Source organism: Megascapheus bottae, chromosome 28 (assembly GCF_031878675.1).
Source record: "Megascapheus bottae isolate mThoBot1 chromosome 28, mThoBot2.hap1, whole genome shotgun sequence".
Classification (NCBI taxonomy): Eukaryota; Metazoa; Chordata; class Mammalia; order Rodentia; family Geomyidae; genus Megascapheus; species Megascapheus bottae.
In genome coordinates, this window is record NC_143536.1 from 13,593,634 (window position 1) to 13,610,134 (window position 16,501).

The following is a 16,501-nucleotide window of genomic DNA, read 5'->3' on the forward strand; positions in this document are numbered from 1 at the left end:
AATAAATGAATAAAGGGAGGAATGAGAATAATGTCGTATATTCTATATCAAAGATTAGACTGTTCATTTGAAGAAAAAAAACGTGATTCTGAATAATGTAAAGCAATAAAATGGCATCACTAGCAACTGGTAAATAAAGAGATTCTGATAAAAGACAATGGTGAAGGAAGGGCCAGGAGTTTGGCCTAGTGGTTGAGTGCTTAACTAACATGCACAAAGACAGGAGTTTGATTCCTCGGTACCCACACATAGAAAATGCCGGAAGTGGTGCTATGGCTCCAGTGGTAGTATGCTAGCTTTGAGAAAGCCCAAGGACTGTGCTCAGGCCCTGAGTTTAAGCCCTAGGTCTCACAAAAAAAAAAGAAAATGGTGAAGGAAGCTGGACACTGGTGCCCATAATCCTAAGTACTCAGAAAACAGACCTGTGGAACATGGCTCAAAGCTAGACTGAGTAGGAAAGGCTAAGACTCTTATCTCCAATTAACCACCAAAAAGCCCAAAGTGGAGCTGTGGCTCAAGTGATAGAGCACTAGCCTTGAAGGGGGAAAAAAATCTCAGGGTCAGCACCCAAGCCCCGAGTTCAGGATCAGGGCAGAACATATGTGTGCACAAATATGCACTCATACACAAGGTGAAGGAGCCTCTCCCAAGTTTCCCACTACTAAGTACCACTGTTTTCAGTTTCTGATACCAGTAGTGTGCAAACACCAGCCAGAGTCAGAATTCCCTGAGGAGCTTGTTATAGGAATATAGCTGAGCTTTAACTCCCAGAGTTTCTGATTCAATACCACTGAGAAAGAATTTGAACTTTGTAATTCTAACAAGTTATTAGATGATAGTAATGCTGGTTTAAGGGCCATATTTTGAAAATCTCTCTATAAACCATTTTTTTTTTGCCAGTCCTGGGCTTGGGCTCAGGGCTTGAGCACTGTCCTTGGACTTTCTCAAGGCTAGCACTCTACCACTTGAGCCTCAGCACCACTTTCGGCTTTTTGCTATGTATGTGGGGTATGGAGGAATCAAACCCAGGTCTTCGTGCATGCTAGGCAAGCACTCTGCCACTAGGCCAAACTCCCAGCCCCCTCTATATACCATTTTTCATGCCTCACTTTCAGGTAAGATCTACCATATAACCTCCAAAGTCTTTCAACACAATCCAATGATATTTAAATATTATCCAAACACAATTTTAATTCTTAGGAGATAGGACAAGCAAAATAGACCTTAATTTATAAATTAATGGCCAGGACTCCTGAGATAACAGTTGGGTATGATAAAGCCACTTGTAACTATCCCAGTCAATTGTCACTGGGCTTAGAAAGCATCCAACATAAGCCAGGAGCCGTGGCTCATGCCTGTAATCCTAGCTACTCAGGAGGCTGAGATCTGAGGATCAAGGTTCAAAGCCAGCCTAGGTACTAAAGTTGGTATGAGACTCTTAACTCCAATTAACCTCTAGAAAATCAGAAGTGAAGTGGTGCTGTGGTTCAAGGGGTAGGGCAGTAGCCTTGGGCTGAAGAACTCAGGGACAGCTCCCAGGCCAAATTCAAGCCCCATGACCACCTCTTCCCCCCAAAAAAGTCAAATCTTCAAGTCCACCCCTAATCTATTATTCAGAATTCATACTGCATCGAGGGCCACAGGATTATAATATGACTCCCATGCCTATTAATTTGTCAGTTGTTATACTTAATTCTGGGCCTGGGCATTGTCCCTGAGCTCTTCAGCTCAAGGATACAGCCCTATCACTTGAGCCACAGGGCCACTTCTCTCACACCTATTAATGTGAGAAGGAAGCTGTGCTATAAAATGTTCTACCTAGCTGGGCAGACCCAGGGCCCAGAGTTCAAACCCCATGACCTATCAAAAAAAAAAAAAAAAAAAAAAAGAGAGAATGTTCTACCACAGGAAACACAGGAAAATACTATATATCATGTAGCAAATGACTACTTTCTACCTTCATAGAAACCAAAAACACCTTTGATTTCTGAACAAATTTTCAATGTTCTCCCTAAACTAAGAAGAGTCAATGGGTATGGGGCCTCTCATGAAGCCAATGTTATTTTCTGACCTTGTAAACATCCCACACTTACAGAAGTTTCCATAGAACACATCATCTTTAAAAATCCCTGATGAGAATAGCTATCCTCTACTGATTCTAGACCCTTCTACCCTGTCAATGTGAAGTGATAGAACTTGAAATGTTGTTTGTTCCAATAATCAGAATGTAAGTGAAAGAGTGAGCAATCTCAAATATTATTCTAGTTGGAAAAGAAAACATTCGTTACAGTGCTCAGAACACAACATCAAGCTCTCTTTAAAAGGAAACAGGAGAATGAAACAGGCGGGCTGGGAGTCTAGCCTAGTGGTAGAGTGCTTGCCTACCATGTACGAAGACCCAGGTTCTATTCCTCAGTACCACATACATAGAAAAAGCTGGAAGTGGGGCTGAGAGTCAAGTGAGAGAGCTCTAGCCTCGAGAAAGCCCAAGGATAGTGCTCAGGCCCTGAGCTCAAGCCCAGGACTGGCAAAAAAAAAAAAAAAAAGGAAACAGGCTTAATCCCAAATAAAATCACTACCGTGTTCAGAAACATACGAAAGCATGAACCTAACAATCCCTGAACATTATTCTAGCTAAATATTCTCAAATGGAGTAGATACCTAGTTCCAACAAAATGTGGTCAAGATTGTTAATTCTAAGTTCTACTGTCATTACTAACAAACAAACAAAAACAACTAAACAATTAACATTAAAAAAAAGCTTTTTTGGGGTACCAGGGTTTAATGTCTTGTTTAGACAGAATCTACCACTCTACCCCTTTTCAGTTTTTTTTTTTTTTTTTTTTTTTTGCCAGTTCTGGGCTTGAGCTCAGGGCATGAGCACTGTCCTTGGACTTTCTGAAGACTAGCGCTCTACTAGTTGAGCCTCAGCACCACTTCTAGCTTTTTTTTCTATGTATGTGGAACCAAGGAATTGAACCTGGGTCTTCAGGCATGCTAGGCAGGCACTCTACCACTAAGCCAAACTCTCTGCCCCTAGTTGATTTTTTTTTTAGATAGGACTTCTATTTTTATCCAGGGCCTGCCTTGGACTGTGAACACCCTGATCTCCACCTCTTGAATAGCTGGTATTACAGGCATAATTCCATGACTGGCTTAACAAGATAGGGTTTCTTGGGGCTTGAACTCAAGGCCTAGATGCTGTCCCTGAACTTCCCCCCAAAACCCCAAAGCTAGCACTTTACCACTTGAAGCCAGAGCTTCACTTCTGGCTTTTGGGTAGTTTATTAGTGATGAGTCTTACATACTTCCTTGCCCACGCTGGCTTTGAAACATGATCCTTAGGTCTTAACCTCTTAAGTAGCTAGAATCACAGGTGTAAGCCACTAGCACCCAGCTTCTTTTTAAAGCACGGTTAAGTATGATAAAATACTAAGTGGCACTGTGGCTCAAGTGGTAGAGCACCAGCCTTGAGCTGAAGAGCTCATACACAGAGCTCAGGCCCAGAGTTCAGGCCCCATGACCGACCCCCTCCACCAAAAAAAAAAAATTCTATGGGTCGGGAGTTTGCCTAGTGGTAGAGTGCTAGCCTACCATGAATGAAGACCTGGGTTTGATTCCTCAGTATCACATATATGAAAAAGCCAGAAGCAGTGCTGAGATTCAAGTGGTAGAGCATAACCCCTGAGGAAAAGCCCGAGGAACAGCCCTGAGCTCAGTCCCCAGGACTGGCAAAAAAAAAAAAAAAAAAAAAAAAGACAAAATTCTGAGGTTGGATTGTCCAAAATGGACTGTAGCCAGCCACAGTAATATAATTTGTCATCTCAGCTCCCAGGAGGCTGAGGCAGGAAGACTGTTAGAGGCCAGCCTGGGCAGTCTACCCAAATGTTTTGTCTAAAAAGGACAATAGTAAGCTTTTTTCCCCCCAAACAGTGTCTCCAATGTTGCATAGGCTGGCCCTGAACTCAGAAACCTCCCCTATCTAGGCTAATGCTACATTTTTTTTTTCTCTTTTTGCCAGTTCTGCGGCATGAAGGCGTGAACTCAAGGCCTGAACACTGTCCTTGGACTTTCCCAAAGCCAGAACTCTACCCCTTGAGCTACAGCACCACTTCTGACTTTTTCTATGTATGTGGTACCAAAAAATCAAACTGGGGTCTTCGTACGTGCTAGGCAAGTACTCTACCACTAGGCCAACTCCCATCCCTCCTTCTTTAAATTAATTTACTTACTATGTAGCTGTACAGAAAGATTATAATTCCTTGTCAGGTTAAAGTACAATGTTCCTTGATCAATGTCACCTCTCCCACTGTTCTCTCACATTTCCTCCCATCCCTACCCTCCACTTACACAATTTTAATTTTTACTTAGTATACACTGAATGACTACATTTGTTCATCCTTCATCCCTTCCATTTGTGTGTCCCCATTTCTGTCCTCCCCCACAAATAGTTTCTGATATTCATTTTGGTAAACAATATATTAGTTGTTCAGAGGAGTTACGTCTTTGTTATATATAGTCATATATTCATATGATTAAAGGTTGTGAGACTCTTATCTCCAATCAACCACCAGAAAAATCTAGAAGTGGTGTTGTGGCTCAAATGGTAGAGTACCAGCCTTGAGCAGGGACAGTGACCAATACCTGAGTTCAAGCCCCAGGATTGCCCCCCCTCAAAAAAAAAGTTTTTTCCCCCCATTCAATAAGAAATTACCTTTCAACATTTTTAGGTAATGATTTGAGTTAAGAAGCTACTGCCCTACCCCTGGGCCTGGGTGTTTCCACTGAGCTCCTCAGCTCAAGGCTACCTCCCAGCCCCGGAGCCACAGCCCCAGGCCCATTTTCTAGGGATTAATTGGAGATTAAGAGTCACTCAGTCTTTAGTGGCAGGTCTGGCTTTGAGCCTGGATCCTCAGATCTCAGCCTTCTGAGTAGATAGAATTTCAGGCATAAGCTGCCCTGCCTAGCCTTTTTTTTTTTTTGGACAGTTGTAGGGCTTGAACTCTGGGACTAGGCACTGTCCCTGAGTTCTTCAGTTCAAGGCTAGTGCTCTATCATATTCAGTCAACACCACTTCTGGTTTTCTGGTGGTTAATTGGAGATAAGAGTCTTAGGGACGTTTAAACCCAGACTGGATTTGAACCTGGATCCTCATTATTTTAACCTCCTTTGTAACTAGAATTACAGGCATGAGCCACCCGCATACAAGCTTCATACAACACTTTTAGATTTGAGAGAATCTATATTTGGTAAGACTAAGTCTGAATATACAATTGAAAAGTTATCAATTCACATTCTGTTATGCCAAAACAGATTGTACTAAGACAACCATCAAATCAAGAACCTGAAAACTTCCTCTCCAAGCTTTTTTTTTTTTGGCCAGGCCTGGGCACTATCCTTGGACACTTTTTGCTCAAAGCTACTGCTCTGCCACTTGAGCCACAGGGCCATTTCTGGCTTTTTCTGTGTATGTGGTACTAAAGAATCAAACCCAGGGCTTTGTGTATGTGAGGTGAGTACTTTACCATGAGGCCATGTTCCTGGCCCGTCTCCAAGCTTTTAGTTTAGTTTGCTGTTGTTAGTCATGGAGCTTGAACTCAGGGCCCGAGCACTGTGTGAGCACTGTCTCTGAGTTCTATTGCTCAAGGCTAACAATATACCACTTTGAGCCACAGCTCCATTTCCTGTTTGTGAGTAGTTAATTGGAGATGAGTTTCTCTGGAACTTTTCTACCTGGGCTGGCTTTAAACTACAATCCTCACATCTTAGGCTGCTGAACAGCTAGGATTATAGGTGTGAGCCACCAATACAGAACTTTTTTTTATGTTGAAAATGAATGTTTAAGGCCGGGAGTATGGTTTAGTGGTAGAGTGCTTGCCAAGCATGCACGAAACCTTGGGTTTGATTCTTTGGCGCCACATATACCAAAAAAGCACGAAGTGGTGCTGTGGCTCAAGTGGCAGAATACTGGCCTTGAGAAAGCCCAAGGACAGTGCCCAGGCCCTGATTTCAAGTCCCAGGACTGGCCGGGAGGAAAAACAAATGCTTGACACCATTTAACACTTTTATCAAGTAGGTAAAAATGGCAGTATGCACTAAAGCTCAGCCTTAATCAATATCCTGGGAAGCAAAAGGCATTAAGCCATGCTAGAGTCCATGTTAAGGGGGACATTAAGGAAATGCAGACAAAGGCCTAACCAGAACATAAGTTCTAACATCAAAAAGTCCCAATTGCTTTGTACTTAAGCACATACCATTTTTTACTGGTTCTAATACTTGGACTTGAACTCAGGGGCTCACCCTCTTGGCTTGGCTGGTATTGTATCATTTGAGCCACACCTCCAGTTCTGGTTTTTGCTGGTTAATTAGAAATAAGTGTCTCAAGGATTTGTCTGCATGGGCTGGCTTGGAACTGTGATTTTAAGCCTCCTTAGTACCTAGGAGTATAGAGGGAGCTACTAGTACCTGGCAAACACACACTTTTTTTTTTTTTTTTTTTTTTTGCATTCTAGCCAAGAACATTTCAAAAAGCTAGAAATTAATGTACAGGGGAGTCCTGTTTATCTTTTCAAAAGCATTCAGTAGCCAACCTGACATTGATACACTAGCATATGACCCAGAAGTGATTTCTCAGCCATTCCCATCCATGGGAAGACTCACGATGGTCAGTTTAAAAACCACTGTAAGTCCTTTAGTAAAGAACTATGAAAGCCAGGTGCCAATGGCTCATGTCTGTAATCCTAGCTACTCAGGAATTTGTGATTTGAGAATCAAAGTTCCAACTAGCCATGAAGGAAAGTTCATGAGACTCTTTTCTCCAGTTAGCCACCAAAAAAACTGGAAGTGGCACTATGACTCAAAGTAGGAGAGTGATTTTTTTTTTTTAACAAAAAAGCCCAGAGACAACACCCAAACCCTGAGTTCAAGCTCCACAACAACAACAAAGAAAAGTAACTACGATTGAATCATTTAGGGTTTGAACTCTGGGCCTTGGTACTGTCCCTGAGCTCTTCAGCTCAGGGCTACCACTCTACCCCTGAAGCCATAACCCCACTTCTGGTTTTCTAGTGATTAACTGGAGATAAGAGTCTGGTTTTCTTTAGTGCCCGGGCTTGCTTTGAACTGTGATCCTCAAATCTCAGCCTCCTGAGTAGCTAGGATTTCAGGCGTGGGCTACAGCACCCAGTTTGAATCATTTATTTTGAAAGCAAGTCTATACCCAATTTATAATGGAGCAAAACACCAAAATTAAACAATCCAGTTATGCTGGCCAAACTACCGCTATACAAAATGTGAACCAGAGAAAGGGCTTCTGATTGAAGCATCCCACAGCTAGATTCCACAGCTAGCATGTTAAGTCAATAGCACCCTAATTCCACAGCTGTTTCTGAACTTGGGTGCTAATAGACTTTGATCCACAAATCTATATAGGATATGGGACAGTACTCAACCTAAAAGCTACTAACAAGCAAACTCCTGATATTTACACACCCAGAAAAAAGTTCAGTGCCATGGTGTTACTAACCTATATTTGAGCCAGACCAAGAGTATCACTTTAAATAATACCAACACAATGTTACTAACTTCCAGTCTATAAAGAAACACTACTTCATTAGTAACAACACCTACTTTTGTATAGCGATGAGGGGATCGGGAGGTTGGCAGCTTCTTCAGGTCAAGGAAAGCATCTCCATTTTCTGGTTCACTCACACTCACACTTCTTCTATCCATGGCTTAGTTTACAATTTTTTTTGCACCTGGAAGATAAATCAATACAAAATCAACACACAGAACAGGAAGTTTTCATAGGTCTTGGTTGCTTTAAAAAAAAAAAAAACTTTTTGTCTTTAAGTAGAAACAAACTAACCTCCATCCCCAAACTGTGAGTTTGAACCAGAATCACACTGGAGGCATAAACACCGTGGCTTGGTCATCTAGCCTAGTAAAATGTACTAACCATCCACAGGAGAGGGAAAAGCAGAAGTGGAAGGAGCTCAACCTGTAGCCAACTTTAAATACAAAGAGCAACCAAAATAGACGCTGAGACCTATGGGTGCGAATCAAGACAGTGACAGAGACAGTTTCCCCAGTAGTGGAGGCAATGAGGAGGGCTGGGGAAAGCTGCGGATCCGGGAAGCTGGGTTGTCGTAAAGTGCCTGTCATTTGTCAATGGAAGGCTCCAGCTGCCCCTTGTTAGCCGACGATCGGGAGCTGAGAACCCGACCCGAGCGCTCCTAGCCCAGCCGGCTTACACCTGTGGCCGTGTCCGGGCTGTCTGTGGCAAGGGAAGGGTAAGCAGTGGCTCCAGCTCCGAAAGTCAGCTTCAGCTTCCCCAGACCAACCCCCGGCCCCTCGCGCAGGCCCTGGATGAGCGGCCTCCTTTGGAGGAAGGGCGGGGACAGGACTCACGGAAGGGAGGCGGGCCGGAGGGAGCACGGAGGCCGGATCACCCAGCCCGAGTGCTTCGAGCTGGAGCTGGCGCAGGCCCGCCGCCCGTCCGTCTCGGCGGCTTAGGCCCCGCCAGCCTCCCCGCCGCCCGCCCCGTGAGCCTCGCGCCCCGGCCCACCCCCCGCGCGCGCCCCGGTACCCGAGCTCCCGCACGCGACCCCAGAGCGACGCGCTCGGGCTCCTGCCACCCGCACCCCCTTCTAGGTCCAGCGCCCCGGACCCAGCCGCCTTGGGATCCTTACTCAGTGCCTATGCCGCTGGGCGGCCCTGCGTCTCGGCCGCCGCTCCCCTCCCGCTGCCCGCGCCAGTCCCAGCGCTGCTCCCGGCGGCCTCCGCTTTCGGGGCACCCCCCCCCCCCCACTCACACACCCGCTGGAACTGTCTCTCTTCAGCCGCCGTAACCACGGCCCGGCTCTCGACCCCGCCTCTCCCGCCCCCTCCCCCTTAATAACTCCCGGCACGCACCGGGGCCAAGCACTGCCTTTGCCTCCGCGCGCCCTGGAGTGAGGTGGCCGCGGCGATGCCGGGCGGAAGAGACCAACATCGCAACCTCCCAGACGAGCTCAGAGGTGGAAAGGCAGAGGCGAGAGGGAGAAGATAGCTGCAGGGAGAAGGTAGCAATGGGGACGTCGGATGCCCGAGCCCCTGCGCACAGGCGATCGCCATAGACAGCTCCGTGGAGGCGCCCGCGTTTCCACGCACAATGAAGGGGGCGGAGCTGAGCGGGCGCCTGGGCCCCGAGACCCGCGCCACGCTGCGGGGCTGGGGAGGCGGCGGCCCAGTAGTGTGTTTGCTCCTGGCCTGTCTGATGGGGGTACGTGGCGGCCGCCCAGGCTTCGGCAGTGAGGATCGGAGTTAGAAGAACTCAGCTATGTTCAGTGTTAGTTAGTGGCATGGTCTTGGGGTTAAACTCTGCCTTGTCTGACTTTCGCTGTTCTTTCTGTAATGGTCCGTGGGTTCTTGGGGGTAGATTAATAGAGGTTGGTGCATTAATAAACCATACATTTTGTACAGATGAAGCGCTATTTCTCCCGCACGTAGTCTGAACCTTTCCCTTAGCCTGCACCGGAAGGGGAAGTGCTCATTATTTCGGGGTGAAATGAGATGGCGACTACCAAGCGTTTACCCTGCATGCTGAGACAAGTTGGCGAGGGGGGGAGGGGAGAGGTTCAAAAACCAACTGAAGAGCTAACTGCATCTCCTGTAGCACACAGTGGGTCTCTCCAGAGTAGCGAAATGATTCCGGCGGGGGTTGGGGGGACGGGGAGCATTTTTTTGTCTTAGCAGTAAAACCAGACTTCGCTAATATTTAAGACTTTGAGATAGGAGTTAAGAGATCAGTCTGGGGGGGTGTGGGGGGGGAGGGAAATGGGTACCAAGACATGTGAAAGGGTATCAATGTATGTGAATTAATGCACCTTCTATCTGGCAAATATCATGTAACCCTTTTACTAATTACAATAAAAAGAAAGAGATCAGTCTGATGCACATGGCTACATTGTCTAAAGAGAATCCATTGAAATTTTGCTTTATAAGGGATCTACTGTCAGTGGGTCACTGGTATTGGAGACTGAGATCTGAGGATGGAGGTTCTTTGGACCTGCCAGCTTGGGCAGGAAAATCCGTGAAACTCTTCCTCAATTAAGCACCGAAAGGGATACAAGTGGAGCTGTGACTCAAGGATTAAGCAAAAAACATCGGGGACAGCACCCAGGGCCTAAAGACCAGTGTCACCTCTTCCTCTCCCCCCCCCCCCAAAAAAAGAGAAATCATCTTTCTTTGGTCATCCTACCACTTATTTCACTTGGGAAATCAGGGAGTTGGGTAGTGAGTGATCCCTAAGCTCTATATGTGAATCTGTCTCACAAAGCAATGATAAATGTATTTCTGTGCAAGCCCGGATAAAATTGCAATTTTTTTCCCTCTGCAGTCAAGAGAAATGTTGGCAATTCAGGCCTAAATCTCCCCTACAGGCTGTACAAAGGCAGTGTATCCTCAGCTTTGGTTTTCTCGTTAGGAATTGAGATAACCCCTCACAGAACAGTTCTCAGGTTAAATATAACAAGGTGGATTTAGAAAAAAGAAAAAACCTGGTGACTCATGCCTGTAATCCTAGCTACTCGGGAGGCTGAGATCTGAAGATCATGGTTCAAAGTCAGCCTGTGCAGGAAAATCCCATAAAACTCCAGTTAATTCCAGGAAAAAATGCTGGAAGTAAAGGTGTAGCTCAAATAGTAGAGTGCTAGTCTGAAGCACAAGGATCAGAGCTTAGGGACAAGCACCTAGACCCAGAGTTCAAGCCCCTAGGACTGGCAAAAAGGAGGAGAAAGGCCTTATATAGCTTACAAAGTTTGTTGATTGGGGGGGGGCAAATATAAGTGATGAAAGCAAATGGTCATTCTTGTTAAGTTTCTTGGGCTAGATATGGAACACACTGCTAAAGCAACTACAACGCTGACACACACACACACACACACACACACACACACACACACTCACAGAGCTTTGTTATGAGCTTTTGCCATTAGAGTTTAGGAAAAAGCACATGTTTTGTGTGTGGTGCTAGGGATTGAACCCTCAGCCTTAGGCATGCTAGGTTCATGCTATACCACTGAGGCAAGTACCCTCCCAAGAAGGGCTATTTTTTGGTTGGTTGGTTGGTTGGTTTTGTGTTTCATGGGGCCTAAACTCAGCCTGGCCACTGTCCCTGAGATCTTCAGCTGAAAGCTACCACCTTATCCTTGAGCCAAGCCCCACTTCCCATTTTCTAGAGATTAATTGGAGATAAGAGTCTCTGGTCCTTGGGGCTGGGAATTTGGCCTAGTGGTAGAGTGCTTGCCTAGCATGCACGAAGACCTGGGTTTGATTCCTCGGTGCCCCACATATATAGCAAAAAGCCAGAAGTGGTGCTGAGGCTCAAGTGGTAAGAGTGCTATCCTTGAGAAAGTCCAAGGACAGTGCTCAGCCTCTGAGCTCAAGCCCAGGACTGGCAAAAAAAAAAAGTCTCTGGTCCTTTTGTACTCAGCCTGGCTTTGAACCTTGATCCTCAGATCTCAGGCTCCTGAGTAGGATTACAGGCTTGAACCACCCCATCCGGCTAAGAACTGTTTTCGAAGCTATTATGTCCGGCCACTTAATCTGAAATCTACTGCATGCATTTCATCACTCTAGACATCACTTCATTCATCAGAAAGGGATAACAGGATCTACCCTTCAGGTTTGTAGAAGGAATAACAAATCATGAAAATTTCTGGGCACTACAGATTGTGCTGTGTGGAGGAGCATGTGTTTAGTATTTACAAGTGTCAAACTTTTTTTTTTTTTGCTAGTCCTGGGCTTGAGCTCAGGGCCTGAGCACTGTCCTTGGGCTTTCTCAAGGCTAGAGCTTTACCACTTGAGTCACAACACCTCTTCCAGCTTTTCTATGTATGTGGTACCCAGGAATCAAACCTGGGTCTTTGTACATGCTAAGCAAGCACTCTACCACTAGGCCAAACTCCCAGCCCAAGGGCCTAGCTTTAAATCTTCTGCACAACTCCCAATCTGGTTTTTTCTTGCTGTGTAAAAAGCCACCCCCAAACTGAGGTACTTAAACCAGTACTTATTTTGCTTCCTAACTTGCAAATTAGGCTGAGAGAGGTGGTCTCTGCTGTATTCAGCATCAGCTGGGGCAGCTCAAAGGTCTACTTCCACATTTGGTAGTTGAAAGTAACTGTCAGCTGGGACTACTAGAGCTTGGCTGGAATACTTATACATGAACTTTGGCAGATAACAATTGCTGCACTACCTTCTAGCTAGCCCTGAAGTCAGTCAGTCAGTCAGTCCTGCACATGACACATCGTATTCCTTGTAAAGGACTCCATAAAGCTGGCCTGTGCCGGGAGTTTGGCCTAGTGGTAGAGTGCTTGCCTAGCATGCACGAAGACCCGGGTTCGATTCCTCGGTACCACATACGTAGCAAAAAGCCAGAAGTGGTTCTGAGGCTCAACTGGTAGAGTGCTAGCCTTGAGAAAATCCAAGGACAGTGCTCAAGCCCTGAGTCCAAGCCCAGGACTGGCAAAAAAAAAAAAAAAGAAAAAAGGCAAAAATGGTGCTGAGGCTCAAGTGGTAGAGTTCTAATCTTGAGAAAATCCAAGGACAGTACTCAGGCCCTGAGCTCCAGCCCACGACTGGCCAAAAAAAAAAAAAAAAGCTGGCCTGTATCCAAGGAAAAGTGATTTATGTAATACCTTTATATGGGAGAAATGTCAAAGAACTTGGCAGTCTTTTAAAACTAGCACAAACTGGGGCCGGGAGTTTGGCCTAGTGGTTAAAGTGCTTGCCTAGCATGCATGAAGACCCGGGTTCGATTCCTCGGTACCACATACATAGAAAAATGCCGGAAGTGGTGCTGAGGCTCAAGTGGTAGAGCTCTAGCCTTGAGAAAGTCCAAGGACAGTGCTCAGGCCCTGAGCCGAAGCCCAGGACTGGCAAAAAAAAAAAAAACTAGCACAAACTATATGAAATCAATGCTCAAGACTTGGTAAGCTATCCTAATTTTTGCCTGAAACTAATTTCCCTAGACCTCACATCTAGTTAGGTCTTTAGATGTCTTCAAGAACCAGTCTCTGTTGCATCTTGTAAAAAGAGAAGACAATTACTATGTAGGGATGAACATAATTATTAAGGAAAGGCACCCACAAGCCTTCACCTTTAGTTTCCTTCAAATGAAGATGCAGAAGATGCTTGTTAATCCTTGTTTTATTGTAGCTTTTACATGTTACTCTTCTAGGCAATAGCAATTTGTACCTATAGTACCCTCTTGCAACTAATAATTTTCAAATGTCAGTATAGGAAACACCTTAGAATGAAGGAAATCATTCTACTACTTTATGACTATTTGCAGAAACTTGATTTAGGCATCAAATTGTGGGTTCAAAGTTTGGTATGAGGGGACTCAAAGGTTGAGAAAACTATTCAAGAATCAGAGAAGAAAATGCAAATATTACAAACCCAGAAATTAACCAGAGCACATGTGAGAGTTTGTTACTGGGCCTTTATCTATAGCAGCATAATCTTGGTTGTGATTACATTTTTCTAAAAACAAATCTTTCCAACTCAGCTTTTTTTTTTTTTTTTTGCCAGTCCTGGGCTTGAGCTCAGGGCCTGAGTCCTGTCCTTGGATTTTCTCAAGGCTAGAGCTCTCAACTCAGCTTTTCTTGCTTCAAGGATAATCCCTAGTTCCAACAAACTAAGATTTGAGAAGTTTTATAGTTGTCATATCCTCTGATTAAAGACAAAAAAAATAGGGAAGGGACCTCTGTGAGTACCTTGTAGAAAATTATTTTCAGAACCCAGATTATTTTAAAGGCCACAGCTTTGAGATGTGTATGTGTACCCACTGTGGCTTCAATTCAGATCCTGGGTGCTGTCGCTTTGCATGTTTGTTCAAGACTGGCACTCTGCCACTTGATCCACAGTTTCACTTCTAGCTTTCTGGCAGTTAGAGGTAACACTTTTGTAGACTTTCCAAACTGAGGTGGCTTTGAACTTCGATTCTTAGATGGTAACCTCCTGAGTAGCTAGGATTACAGTCGGGAGTCATAGGCACCAGCTACCGTTTTGATTTTATATATGGAGGATGCTTAGACCCTGACACCAAGTATTACTGCATCATATACTGTTCGTTTCTCTTTTCTGATGGAATTGGTTGTTTTTATTATATTCACATGGCAAAGCCTTTCATTCCTTCCTGAAAAAGTCAAAGCTGAGTTTGATAAATGTATAACAGAACCAGGCAATCAGATCAAATTCAGAAAGCATGTTGATTATCATTCTGAATGTCAAATCTGTACAATGTATTTAAAAATAGTTCTGGGTGAAGCCGGGTGTGGTGGCTCACGACTGTAATCCTAGCTTCTTAGGAGGCTGAGATTTGAGGATCAAGGTTCAAAGCCAGCCCGGGCACAAAAGGACTGAGACTCTTATCTCCAATTAACCTCTAGAAAACAGGAAGTGGGGCTTGGCTCAAGGGTAGGGCAGTAGCCTTGAGCTGAAGAGCTCAAGGACAGCACCCAGGCGCAGAGTTCAAGCCCCATGACCCCCCCCCAAAAAAAACAACAAACAATTTCTGGGCTGGGGATATGACTTAGCATGCATGAAGCCCTGGGTATGATTCCTCAAGAACACATAAACAGAAAAAGCTTCAAGTGATGCACCCTGGTCCTGAGTTAAAGTTTCAGAATTGAATTAAAAAACAAAACAAAACTTCTGAATTATAGTATTGTGATAGCAAAGTGCACCAAATTATTTTAAAACTACACCCCACCTCCCAAGTTAAGTTATCCCAAAACCTTTGGCTAAAGTAGCACTTCTTTTAAACATATTTTTGGGTGTTGGGCCTAGGGCTTGAACTCAGGGCCTGAGTGCTTTCCCTGAGATTCTTTTGCTCAAGGGTAGCCCTTTATTACTTGAGCCACAGCTCCAGTTCTGGATTTTTAAAAATCAGTCCTGGGGCTTGAACTCAGGGCCTGAGCACTGTCCTTGGGTATTTTCAAGGCTAGAGTTCTACCACTTGAGCCACACCACCATTTCTGGCTTTTTGTCTATATGTGGTACCAAGGAATTGAATCTAGGGCATCGTACATGCTAAGCAAGCACTCTTACCACTAGGCCATGTTCCTGGCTCACAATTCTGGATTTTCAGTGGTTAATTATAGATAAAAGCTTCACAGACTTTACTGCATGGACAGGCTTCAAATCATGATCCTTAGATCGCAGCCTCCAGAGTAGCTGAGATTATAGGTATGAGCCTGTTACATCTGTGACCTTCTTCCTCCTCCTCTCCTTCTTTTTCCTCCTCCCCCTCCTCCTCCTCCATTCTTCTTCTTCTGGCTTTTTCTGTGTATGTGGTACTGAGGAATTGAACTTAGGGCTTCATGTATACTAGGCAAGCACTCTACCAGTAGGCCAAACTCCCGGCCCCTGGGCTGGTTTTGAACCTCGATCCTCAGATCTCAGCCTACTGAGTAGCTAGGATTACAATTGTGAGCCACCAGTGCCCAGGAATTGTACTTTTTTTTTTTTTTGCCAGTCCTGGGCTTGAGCTCAAGGCCTGAGCGCTGTCCTTGGACTTTCTCAAGGCTAGAGCTCTACCACTTGAGTCTCAGCACCACTTCCAGCTTTTTTTTTTTTTTTGTATGTATGTGGTACCAAGGAATCGAACCTGGGTCTTCATGCATGCTAGGCAAGCACTTTAACCACTAGGCCAAACTCCCAGCCCAGGAATTGTACTTTTTAAAAAAGGTTACAAGGATGGCAGGATACCAGTGGCTCAAACTATTGATAATAGGTAATCCTACCTAATCAGGAGGGTGAGATCTGAAAATAGACAACTGTCTGAGCAGAAAAGTTCATGAAAAGACTTAATTCACCAGTAAAAAGCCAGAACTGAAGATGTGGCTCAAGCAGTAGAACGCCTAGCATGGGATACCCAGACCCTGAGTTCAAGCCTCAAGACACAAACTTGCACATGTGCACCCCACTATCTAGGGTGAACCGAAATAAAAAAATACAACTGACACTTCCAACCTGACTCTGCTGGTTATTTGGAAATGGAGTCTCCAGGGCTTTCCTGGAGCTACCATACTCCAGATCTATTTCCTGAGTGGCTAGGATTTCAGGAGTGGGCGACTGGTGTCTGGTTTTCACTACTGGCTTTTTCTTTTTGTCCGTCATGGGACTTGAACGCAGTCCTGCCTGGCACTGTTCCTGACCTTTGTCGTTGTTTTGTCGGTCATGGGCATGAACTATGGGCCTGAGCGCTGTCCCTGAGCTCTTCAGCTCTAGGCTACCGCTCTACCCCTTGAGCCACAGCGCCACTTCCCAGTTTTCTGGTGGTTAACTGGAGATAAGAGTCTCTGGGACTTTAGTGCCCGGGCTGGCTTTGAACCCTGATCCTCAGATCTCAGCCTCCTGAGTAGCTAGGATTACAGGCGTGAGCCACCGCGCCCAGCTTGCTCTTGAGCTTTAAATTTAGCTCTAGGGCTCTACCACTATGAGCCACAGCAAGACT

At 45.2% G+C, this 16,501-nt stretch overlaps 1 protein-coding gene across 2 annotated transcripts in view; it reads right to left on the reverse strand.

The window, feature by feature from the left end:
- The window catches only part of Eif4enif1 (eukaryotic translation initiation factor 4E nuclear import factor 1), a 57,263-nt gene extending 48,406 nt beyond the window's left edge, over nt 1-8,857 (reverse strand). Inside the window, exons 1-2 of one of the 2 annotated variants that reach the window (XM_090320508.1) lie at nt 8,691-8,857; nt 7,630-7,757 (exon numbers count right to left, since the gene is read on the reverse strand). In XM_090320508.1, the coding sequence (XP_090176634.1) occupies nt 7,630-7,731 (102 nt within the window). In that variant the 5' untranslated portion in view covers nt 7,732-7,757; nt 8,691-8,857. Of the gene's footprint in view, nt 1-7,629; nt 7,758-8,690 lie in introns of those variants that run through there. The other variant, XM_090320507.1, reaches the window with a different exon arrangement.
- Between the last annotated feature and the right edge of the window lie 7,644 nt (nt 8,858-16,501).